The sequence below is a fragment of the Sciurus vulgaris genome (genome assembly GCF_902686455.1).
Source record: "Sciurus vulgaris genome assembly, chromosome: 9".
NCBI lineage: Eukaryota > Metazoa > Chordata > Mammalia > Rodentia > Sciuridae > Sciurus > Sciurus vulgaris.
This window is the reverse complement of record NC_136469.1, coordinates 96,264,999-96,277,484: the sequence shown is the minus strand read 5'-3', so window position 1 is coordinate 96,277,484 and position 12,486 is coordinate 96,264,999. Positions and strand designations below refer to the sequence as shown.

Sequence of the window (12,486 nt, the reverse complement as noted above, 5' to 3'; positions counted from 1 at the left end):
TTTGTTTGAGTCCTCTGTGAACACTTTTTCTTTTTCCCTCTCTTTTATGTATTTGAACAGATCTGGAGCTCACACTTGTAGGAAAAGTACATGAAAGAGGTTTTGCTTATACTTTTGTCCTTCAAATTGAGTAATGATTTCTGACACATTTTTGGGGGGAGGGCAGTTACCAGCGATTGAACTCAGGGGCCCTCGACCACTGAGCTACATCCCCAGCCCTATTTTGTATTTTATTTAGAGACAGGGTCTCACTGAATTGCTTAGGTCCTCACTTTTGCTGAGGTTGACTTTGAACCCTCAATGTTCCTGTCTAGCCTTCCGAGCTGCTAGGATTACAGGTGTGCACCATCACGTCCAGCCCTGACACATTTTTTTTTTTTTTTTTTTTTTTTCTTGTTAGCTGGATATATTTCTTTTTTCCCTTGTTTCTTTTTTTTTTTTTTTTTTTTTGTCACAGAACACTGTTTGCAGTAGAGGAAACTGGCATTGCAGTCTGGTGGTATAATGGCTTGTTCACATAAACCAGTACATGTTCATCCTTCAGCGCAAAAAGCCCTAATGGCGCGTACCCTATTGAAATTCAGGACATCTCCAATATTTTCTCTCTCTGTTTTTCTTTGTCATTTTTTTTTTTAAATAAACACTTTCAAGGTTTGTCCAAAAGAAGGCCATATAGGTTCTTGGCTAGTGAAAGACAATTCAGAACAGCTGTTGCACACTTGGACTGTCACCTTCTCCAGGCTGGCAGTTGATATCTTATTTTTTTTCCAACTCATTTTTATTAAAAAAATTAAAAAATGCTCCAACTATCAGTTTTACAAAATCTCTAAGGGAAACACAAGAGCAAGGTGCTGAGGTAAAAAACACCTGAGGTAGCTTTTTTTTGTGTGTTTTTCTTGTTAAAAAAATCTGTAAATTTAACGCCCTGGGCCAACTACCTTGTGTAAATTTCTGTTTTCCTCCACTATTTTTTTTTTTTTTAAAGAAAGAAATCATTTCGCTGAATGTTGATGGCTTATACACCAAAATGTAAAAAGACAAAATACATTCTTTCTTTATGGAATTTTTGTTTGGTTGACTGGTTTGGTGGGTTCCTGTTTTCCTCTTCCAAAATGCTAGGACAAGTACCATTGACTCTTGTTCTTTTGAGTAACCAAGTGTAAGTTGAGGCTGGTTTGTGTGTTTCACATTTGTTCCTTTTGTGTGATGTGATACTCAGAGCACTGCTTTGCCTGGGGGGTGCGTAGATACAGGGGATCAGACAGTGGGATGAGGGAATTCGAAAGAGTGGGGATGGAGAAGGGGAGGGAGGGAAGGAAGGGGAGAGATAAACAGAGAGAGACAGAGAATTATATAGCAGTATGCAAAAAACCATTTTAAAACCTGTGAAGCAGAGAGAAATGGGTGTGTGAGCTAGACAGGGATGAAGTGGGACAGAGTCCCCTCTTGAGACGGCATCCCTTCTGTTGACAGACACAGGTGATCCAGAACTGCCATTGAAGCCAGAATTGGGAACAGGTAGTTAGTGTAGAAATAGGGGATCAGGTCAAATCGAGGAAATGGAGGCCATAAAATCATCTGCCTCTGGAAGTTGGAAACTGCCCCTGGAAGAATGGAATGTCAAGGATCTCCGGAGCCCATTGATTGCCAAATTTACCTGCCTTCATCAAGGACTGCAAGCCAGGAACTGCTAATTAATGCCCCCTGGGCCCTTGCCTGCCTGAATCACCCTGGCCCTCCCCCTGCCATGGTTTCTCACTTAATGCAAAACCAGGCCTAGTCACGTAGGCAGGAAGGAGAGATAAGGGGGGGAGAGACTGGAGAACAAAAGAGAATTTAACCTATAAAAGATGGAGGGTGCGCTCACTTCTGGGGACTTTTGAACATCAGCCATGGTCCCCTTCTCCCTGCCAGGAGAAGTCTGTATTATTAGCTTTAAATAAAACCTGCTTAATATGCTTGCCTTGGCGTGCTTCTCTAGTGTTCACTCTTCAACATTAGAAGGAGCAGAACTCGTCACCGGTAAATGGAGGTATCACCATGAGTGTCCTTGGATGGAATTTCTCTCCGGGTGAATTTTGTGTGGGTGGCCTCAAAGTTCCTTTCTATACCATTAGACCTCCCAAAGACTTTAAAGTCTAGAAAAGCCTGCTTTCTTTAAAAAAAAAAAAGAAAACAAAATTATTAATTGAGTAAAAATTGGAGTTAGTTGAGTTATTTGATATATTATTTCTAAAATATATTAATGCTGCAGGCACCGTGCGTAACCCACAGGCCACATATCTTAACATCTTTCCCCTTCTAATATGTACACACATGTACAGAGACGATTTTCCACAAAAAAGTCACGGGTGTGAATTTTGCTTTGCTTTGAACACGTTCACCTATGTTAGTTCAACTAAAAGGGATAGCGTCGTGGGAGTGAGGGAGAGATCCGAGTGAGGGGAGGTGAATGGCTGGGAAGCCTGCAGAAGCTGGGGGAGGCAGGTGGGTGGCCAGCCGGTGGTTCTGGGGAAGCCAGCCTTCCCTGGGCCCCTCCTCAGCCCCAGATGCGCAGGGCCTCTGCAGGCCCTGGCTGCCTCCGCAGACTTCTCATTCCTCAGGATGGTCTTTGGTTTGCTCCCGATCTCTGGCTGTGTTTGGTCTCGTCTGTCTGTCAGGTGTTGGGAGGACTACATTCATCCGTTGTTTGCTGGTGCCTGCGGGAGCCTCACTTGCTGCGCTGTGAGGCGACTCCCTGAGGGTATTTCTGCTCCTGCTGCTTCACCTGTTGTACAATTTCCCTGATCTTGCGCTGTGCAGTCTGGCTAGCAAAAAAATGCCCGATAATTCTGACGATCACTTCCTCGTTTTCATCTGGCGTTTGGTCTCGAGGCATGATGACTTCTGCGCTGGTTAGGTTCTGCAGTTCGTTTACGGTCTTGCCACCTTTGCCAATCACACGGCCAGCTGTAGAAGAGGGCACTCTGATGTGGGCTTCCAGCTTCACCTCTTCTTTGGGGTTAAAGAAATTTTCTTCTTTCAGTTTCCCAAAGATTCGTCCCAGGGCCTTAAACTGCGCTTCTGGTGGTCCAGTGATGATGACCATCCTTTCACTGACGTCTGGGCCTTCTGCTGGGGCAATCTTAATGGAAGCTCCAGCAAATCGAGCCAGCTGTTTGATGCCCCTTTCTTCCCAATGATGGCACCCACAGCCTGGGTTGGTATGAAGAGATTCACAATCTCCTGCTCTGGATAAGAATGATGATGTGGGAACGGGCTGACCTGGTGATGGGGGTACAGGCTGGAGAAGTATCCGGAGTGTGTAGCGAAGGGGTGTAGGGGGCAGCGGGGGGGAGCTCCGCGGGGCCCTGTTGGTGGAGGCAGCACGGACAGTCCTGTTGAAAAGATGCCAAGTGCGCTGAGGTTCAACCCTGGGATCAGATTGGCTTGTTGGTTTACAGCCAGCATATCGTTTTCAAAGGCCTCACGCAGCTTCTTCATGATCTCTATCTCGGGATTGGCACAGGCTTCCACTGTGCCCTTCACAGTGGTGGTTCGTTCAGGGTTGTATATGCTCAAATCTTGCAAAGATGAGATTGTTATCTTGGTCCCTGTCTCATGTTCGATTTTCTTCAAATTTCTGCCTTCTTTGCCAATCAGTCTTCCAACCAAGCCATTGTGGGCCAAGATTTTCAGAGGAATCTCTTCAGCTAGTTTGGTCTCATCAGCCTCTTTCTGCATGATTTCAAGAATCATGCGGCAGGCTTCAGATGTCCCCTCTGGGGTGGCATGGATGGTAACAGGCTTTTCTGCTGCCCCCGAGTTCTCCTTTCTATGGATGTCTACCCGGGACTGGGTCTGCTCAGTGATGTTCTTTATGGTCAAGCCCTCCTTTCCGATGATGGCACCAACAAACTGGGTGGGGACCAGGATCCGCAGCGGGAAATCAATCTGTCTGGCCTGAGAAAAGCCCCCAGGGGCGTGGCCTTGCTTCCGGGAAGAGTGGTCCCCACGCTGGGCTCGCTGAGGGGGCGAAGGGGAGCTCACCTCTTCATCCGGGATGTAGGAAATCTTGAAGGAGTAGTTCTCAAACTGATGCCCACTTAGCTTCTCGATGGCTATTTTTGCTTCCTCTCTTGTTGCATAGGTAACGTTGACAACGGCAGTTTCTGTGTCTGTGTTGACTTGTTCCACATTCTCCACTGTTCCATACTGAGCCAAAAGTCCATCCAGTACCTCCCACTGCAGGTGAGGAGGGATGTTTCGAATCTGAATTTTCCTGCTCCTTAGCTTTTTAGAGACTGAGTAATCAACTTCCATGATTTTCCCATGCAATTCCACTTTACCCGAGAGGGTCTCGATGGCGCGGATGGCCCAGTTCTGGTCGGGGTAGTCCACGAAGGCGTAGCCAGACTTAAGCAGGACCTGTCCCGCCAGGGGCAGCTTCCTGTCCCCAAAGAGCTGCCGGAGGTCGTCGGCGGTGACGGCGGGGCTCAGGTTCCCGATGTAAAGCTTGTTCATCATCCGTCTCTTCCCCGAGAGCCCGCGGCTCCCCCGGCCCGGTACCGGCGCTCCTCGCCTCCTCCGCTGCCCTCGTCTCTCCTCCTCCGCCCCCCGCCCCGACACAGTTTTGAAATTGATAAGTGATAACATTTAGAAATAATTCCATGACCTCATCTAGTCAGGTCTAATAGGCAGGTCGATCTGCATTCATTATTAGCAGTATCACACACTGAGGTAGACCACATACTTCCATTAATTTAAATGGAAAAATATTTGGGCAAAATTTCATTAGGAAATATCTTCACTGCAATCTTTTACAATAATGTGAAATTTAAATGTGTATGTGCATGTAAGTAGAACTTGGTTGAAAAACTGAAATATTTTTAAAGAATACACTTTTGCATACCTCATTTTATAAAAAAATTACATCTGCTGAAAAACATCAAGATCAAACATCAAAAATAATAGTTGATATAAAAAATATATATAAAATATTAATAATAACAACATTCCAGATGATCTATAAAGAAAGCTGAAAGTGGCTACTAATTTCTCTATAATTCCCAGGGAATTAGGATACTCTTTCATCTTGATGTTGATGACATAAAAACTTTAGGTCTTAATAAAACTTTATACCATAACATTATTACAAAAGAAAAAAGTATGTATTTTTATAAATTATAAGAATGACAAAAGATATAAGAAAATGTACATAGAGAAAATTATATATATAAAAAAATAACCAATAGGTCTAAAATATAGCAAGTAAAATAAAATATGAAAGAAGAAATGTATCAACTTTGACAATAAACATAAATAAACTTGCTCATGTGACATATAGTTTCTCAGAGTGGGTTCTAGTTGAAATCTATCCAAATGATGCATGCAGAGCTACATTAAAAGTGACACGTCGAACTCAAATGCAAAGAATGCATAAAGCTAATTCAAAAATGAAAAATAAAGAAAACTTAAAAATCAGATATCAGTATATTCTTAGGAAACAAAGTAGAATACAGAGTTGAAAACACTCAATTGAAAATTGTTGACCATTCACATTTATAAACCATGTAATCCTCAAATGAGTTATATTTCTCCAGAAACTATGAAATACTATACAACACATAGGAATATCAGAATATATAAAGGGAAACAGAAATATTAGCAAAAGAGACAGAAATACTATCATAGTAAGAAATGTTACTATCTATTTATAGACCATGAAAGTCCAATTAAAATGAAAATCAGTTTTTGTATAAATGTCCTATGGGCCATGCACTGCTTTCACTGTTTTACATGTATTTATATAATCCTGACATTCCTACCAGGAAGGTCATATTATTATTACAATTTTTCCTATAAGATAACTAAGAAAGAGTTTAAACAACTTACTTCAAATCTCACTGTTATTTAATCATGAAGCTTGAATGTGAACTTTAGATTTCACATTCCTATCCACTACATGATAAAAATTGAAGGGAATATAATCAAATTTTCCTTAATGATTATTTTAAATATGAACTTTAGACATTTAAAACCTCCTTTCCAAATATCAATGGAAATATTTAAAGAATCATTTTGTAAAGGAATTTCATTAAGTAAAAATTCAACCAACCAACAGGTATTGCCAACATTTTCTGGGAAAGATTAAAAAAAATACTAATAGAAGTTTAAAAAAATTCAAAGCAATACGAGAAATAGTCCTGTTGTATTATGTGTGCATGACCAGAGCACAGCTCAGAATTGAGGGGATGGAAATCTAAGTTGCATCATGGCAAGCAGTCAGACAAGGCAGTAGGCTCATGAGAAGAAAGCAGAGCAGGAACCCAAAAAGCCAAAGTTACAAGAGAGTAAAGGATAGGTTTTGAGAAACTGCTTATAATTTAGAATTAATAGGGCAAGATGTGAAGTCTAAAGACATAAGACTGAAATGATTACCAAAGACAATGTTTTTTGTAATGGATTTATTTCTGAAGAATGTCAAAATATTAAGTATGGTTTCTAACAAAATAACATCAAATTTTAAAAGTAAAATTCATATAAAGGTCATAAAATTAAAATATCTGGCTCCTATTTCCTCCTAGAAGTTTCTACTTAGACTGTTTCTTTGATATTTACCTCCATATTTCTAAATAGCATGCATATACTTTTTCTTTTTCTTTTTTTTTAAGTTCCTTCCTCACTCTCCCATTTCTTTTTCTCTTTCTTTATCTGGCTTAGCATTTAAAAAATCTAATTGACACATAATATTTGTACATATTTATGAAGTACAGTGTGATAATTTGACACGTATACAATGTATAATGATCAAATCAGGGTTGTTAGCATCTCTGTCTCAACAAACACATTATTTCTATGTGCTGGAAACGTTTGGATTCTTTTCTATTTTGAAAAGTATTATAAATGATTATAGACTATACTTATCCTACAGAGCTAAAGAACACTAGAACTAGTTCTTCCTGTTTTTTTTTTTCACATGTATGCATGTAATTTTTGTCATTTTTCAAAAATATTTTCCCAAGTTTAAAATGTATATTCCCCAATTATCTTACAGACATAAACAAAAAGTTAAAATCCTTTGACCAAAGTCTTAATACTTATTTCCCTATTTATTTATTTATGGTAATGGGGATTGAATTGATGGGCCCTCATTCACTGAGCTACATCCCTAGCCCTTTTATTTTTTTATTTTGAGAGAGAAAGTCACTATGTTGCCCAGGCTGGCCTTGAACTTGCAATCCTCTTGCCTCAGGCTCTTGAGTCACTGGGATTACAAGCATGTGCCACTGTGCCCTGCTTCATAATACATTTTTAAAGCTTAGCACTTATTCTATACAAAGTAAGTGGAAGTCAGTAGTGTAAGTGCAAAATGACTGATGCAGACCTCAACAGATTCAGTGAAGCCATTTATTCATTCGATGACTTGGGCACCATAGTGACTCATTTTCTGGATGAGAAATGGTGGTTCGTTACAGAGGGAATTTTAGTTTTATAGACTACAATGGGGGTAGTTTAATCATTGGAAACTGTGGACATGCTGTTCAGACAGTCAGGGGCTAGTTGTGCAGGTTAAAAATTTAATTCAGGAAGGCAACTGTAAAAAGGTTGAAACTCATTGTTACCTGGGCCTAGATCTGGAGGAATGAGTACTCAAATCTCCCATTGCTTTTCTTTTTCTGGAATTCATTGTTTCCCAGAGTTTTGATATTTATTGCGCCTTCACTTAGGACTAATTTGCAATGGGGGAAGGTCAAGATCCAGAACCTAACATTCAATATCTGTCCCCTTCCTTCAGGGCCCATTGTTTTTGTGAAAGGATTTACTAGGAGAGGGTAATGCTTGGCCAATTTCCCCTCCCTCCTCTCCAGCTGCACGTCTTTCTGTTTTTTCCCCCTTGAGGGCTGTCTTGTAAGAATATTATTTTCCAAAACCCTTCAAGTAGGATAAGACCTAAGAGAAATGTATCATCATTTTTGTTTTTTTCCAATGCCATTTGCATTTCTTGTTGAATAATATATAAATTTTGCAAGTACAATATACAACATCTAATTAAAAATTTCACAGGTGAAGAAAAAACTATCTCAAAACATTTATTCTGTGTTGGGACTTATCTGAAATTAACTTTGCTCTTTTGAACTTACATTGAATATTCAGTATTTGAGATTAAGTTTCCTAATGGATTTCAGGAGGGTTTGAACAAAGTGTTTTTATGGTTCCCAACATTTGTTCAAATTTTATTTAGGATTAAAAAACATTTTAGACATTGATATCCTGTAATGCAAGATGAAGACTCATCTTTCCCTCCTTTATAAATATGCATATATGTATATGTACTCACACGCATACAATCTTTACCTCCCTCTATTATTCCAATAGATTGTTTAAATACTCATTAAAGAAAACCTGTGGATTTTTTTTTTTTTCTATCTTGACATGTATACTACCTTTATATTCTCTTTGTTTTATGTTTCACTTTTAAAATATAGTCAATAAAGTTTTTTTATTTTTTATTTTTCATTTGCTTAGCTTTGTGCCCATCCTATCAGTTATTTATCCCTAAGGTCTGTGGCAGAATTGAAAAGAACTTCTGGAAATAGAAAACATATCAGTTATTGTTTACTTTTCTTCTCCAAGATGGTGTCCTTAGAACATTCTGTCCTCGAGTGAACTGTTGAGCTCCTCTGAACTGTTTGTCCTTTACCTTATGTCTCACTCTGTCATACTGAAGCCCCTTTCTTTGATGTGCATTATGTCTGCTGCTTTTGAAACTCCTTTTTCCTCTTTTCTGGTTTATTCCCTTATATTGAAGTGCATTCACCATTAGCTTTTGAAAGAAAATTTCTGAGTAATGAATTGGTTAGTTTCTGTTTGGTTTATCCTTTAAGAGTTTAGGTTTTGGATTTCTCTGAGTTGATAAATCATATGCTGTTAGTCCATTTACTTACTCAATTTCTTGTCTTCTGCTATTACTTTTTCATTTATTTTGTCTCAAAGGTTAATACCTGTTTTATCCTTTTATAGTCAGCTAACGGGGTTTTGTAGGAAATGTCTGAGAAGACCCCTATGATTTCGGATGTCTGGCATTCTTACCCTTGTATAACACTCTCCCCACCTCATTGAGTGTGGGTTGGACCTAGTGATTCACTTCTAGTGAATAATTTATGACAAATGTAAAGAGATTTTACTTCTGAGATTTGATTTAAAAAGGCGGAGATTTTAGTCTTACTCTTTGTCTAGCTTTTTCAGTCAGCTTTTTCACTGCTGGGACTAAAAGACCTGACCAAAATAATTTTAGAGGAGGAAAAGTTTGTTTGAAGACTTACAGTTTCAGAAGTCTCAGTTCACAAGCAACTGACTTCATTCTTGGGGCTCAAGGTGAGGCAGAACTTCGTGGTGGACAAGAGTAGCAGAGGGAAGCAACTCACATGATGTAAAGGAAGCAGAGAGAGAGAGACTTGACTAGCCATATACAAAATATATACCCCAAAGCCACTCCCCAAATGACTCACCTCCTCCAGTCACACCCTACCCAACTTAAGTTACCACTCAGTTAATATCAAGGGATTAATTTACTGATTGGTTGAGTCTCTCATAACCAATCATTTCTTCTCTGAACTTTCTTGCATTGTCTTATACTTGAGCTTTTGGGGACACCTCATATCCAAACCATAACACTTTCCTTCATTCTTATTCTTGCTCTGTTGCTAGCTCTTGAGGGAAGCAAGTTTCCATATTGCAAGCTGCCCTACAGAGATATCCACGTGGTAAGGAGCCAAGGGAGGGTTCTGGCAGGCCCTGTGTAGGAACATGGGCACACAGTCCAACAGGCTAGAGGAACTGAATTTTGTCTCATGATTGAGCTTGGAACCACATCCTCCTCTACTCAAGCCTTCATATCAGACTGTAGTCCTGGCTGACACCTTGGTTGTAGACTTATGAGAACATTCTGAAACAGTCACCAATATAAGCCATACTTAGGTTTATTGTGTTAAGCTGCAAAGCTGAAACCATTTAATTTCATAGCTATAGATAAATAATATAGACAGGGATTTTTAGGAAGGAATAGAGATGATTACATGGATGTAATTTCCTGTATTTGAGAGAAAATCTGAAAGCTATTCATAAGAAATCAGTATATGGTTTTTATAAAGAAAGTAAAATGATAATTATTTTAAAGAGCACTATTCAGAAACCTTGTGGGGAACATACTAGAAGAAGCAAGATTGGAAGAAAGGATTTATTGCAGTAATCAGGTGAGAAGTATGCAGTAGTCCTGGGTCGGGGGTACGCAAGAGAGAAGGCAAATTGGAGAGCTATTAAGCAGGAATTGCTGATACAATGTAATTCCTGAGTAGATGTTATGGTTAAATAATAAGTAGTTTATTCCTATATTCAAATTTTAGAAGAATGAGTGGATTAAGGTCTTGTGAGAATCAAGACTAGAGAAGAAGGAATGAATATGGAGAGGAAAAGTATGAGTTCAATTTTGGACATTCTGATTTTGAGATGCCCTGTTTTGCATGAATATAATGGGAATGATGATAATAATAAGTAACATGCATTAGATGCTTAGTTATCAACAGGTCCCATTTGTTATTCAGACTTGTAAAAAATTTTATCCCCACACTAATATCATCTAATTGTTACTGTCATTGTTTCCACTTAGCAATGAATATTCTGAGGGTTAGAGGTCAAAGAAATTGTTCAAATGGCATAGAACAACTTTGAGATAGTATTTGAACATAATGTGTTTCTGAAGCTCAAACTTTTAACTTAATTCTATACTTCTCTTAGGAGACCAACTCACAAAAGAAAATAATTAAGTATTGTCTTCAGAAATTCTGAATTTCTTTTGGTTTTTCTAAACATTTTTGTAACCAGACAATTCTGGTTCTAATTATATGACTGGGCCTACAGCCTAGAGGATAATTACAGGCATTTAAAATTTTCTGGTGAATTATTATATTTTGTGAATCAATTACATGTAAGTTACATTGTTGATAGATATGGAAAAAGACAGGCCTGGTGTTCAGTGTTAAATTTAATCATTATGGAACAAGCCTTCTGGGTGATGTTTCTCACATTCATTTAAGTAGATTATAATATTTACTGTTTAAATTCAGGATCTTCAGGAATAAGCAGTTGCATAGCTGTGATTTTTCAAATGTACTTTAATTTGATTAAACTACTGAAAACTTATGACACAACTATTATTATGTAAATATCATTTAATTTTATTTTAACTTTGTTTTACTTTTTAGAAGAAATATTCTGCAGATTGCTGCTAGAACTGAAGAGAAAGTTTGTTGTATTTTCTGAAGCAATCATCAATTTGGCAGACCATGCAAGTTTCAAAGCTTTTTTGAGAGAAAGAGATGGAGAGGAAGAGGGAGATGGGGAAGGGAAGGGAGGATAGGGAAGGGGAGGGGAGGGAGGTGTATTTGGGGATTGTTTTATGAGCAGTAGCATATTTTTATTAGTCAAAAGAGTAAGTGAAATTTCATGATGATTGCAGGTACCTAAAGAGCATGTAAAAAGATATTTAGACAAAGTTATAGAGACATGGAAGGTAGGTCAAAGATAGGGTGATAAGGGATGGCTTCATATAGGCATTGATTCAGAGAATTTCAATTAAGTTAACTCTTCTCTGAAATGTTTGTTTACCTTCTGTTTTCTGTGCTTTTTACATCCATATCCTGAGCTTACCTCAATGCAAATACTTTATGAAGTTTGATAAATGCTTCTTTTTCTGTCAACTTTTGATTATGAAAAATTTTAAACATTCAGAAAAAAAATATAGCAACAAATAACCTACTGCTCTTCACTAGATTTAGCAGCTGTTAAGATTTGCCATATTTGCATGTTTGTTGGTATTTTAATTCATCCTTAAATATTTGAGTATCCATTTTTAGGAATAAGGAATTTTTAAAGTGTCCTTTCTCAGTTTCAAGCAGAGAAAAGAGAGAGAAAGAGAGAGAGAGAGAGAGAGAGAGAGAGCCCTGCCATTTTCTAGTTATGGGAATTGACTTTACCTCTTTAATTCTTAAAACCTCAGTTTCATTAAATAGAAAATAGGAATGAAATAGTTTTCCACATGAGAGGATTGTTGCAAGATCGAGTGTGCAAATACTTGCAGCAAACATCTTGTACAAAGTGGGCGATCAGTAATAAAGTGAGCTTTTCTTAGACATTAGTCTTCTGTTCCATTCTTGTTTCACTGCTCCCTATTCTTGTTCAAGTACTACATACATACACCCAATATGAAATAAAATTTTAATTGAGAATGGAAATTTGGAAATCCGAAGAAAAGTTTGGAGAAGGTACATTTCTGTTGGTCAACACATATTTACTTTATTTGATGTAAAAATGCCCCGTAACAGGAAAGCAAAACAGAACAAACTAACAGAAAGACTTGCCAACATTATCTTTTGTTCAGAATGAACCCATCTGGGTTTCCTTCTGCCCTAACTAATTTTACATTTCTTAGAACAGCTTTCAAAGACA

At 38.3% G+C, this 12,486-nt stretch overlaps 1 protein-coding gene across 1 annotated transcript; it reads right to left on the bottom strand.

Moving 5' to 3' along the window:
* Window positions 1–2,044: 2,044 nt before the first annotated feature.
* Window positions 2,045–4,582, bottom strand: LOC306669728 (insulin-like growth factor 2 mRNA-binding protein 2). The gene is given in 2 exon segments (XM_079153866.1): window positions 2,045–3,165; window positions 3,168–4,582. Coding segments are annotated over 2 exon segments (1,794 nt in total). The 5' UTR covers window positions 4,507–4,582; the 3' UTR covers window positions 2,045–2,710.
* Window positions 4,583–12,486: the final 7,904 nt, after the last annotated feature.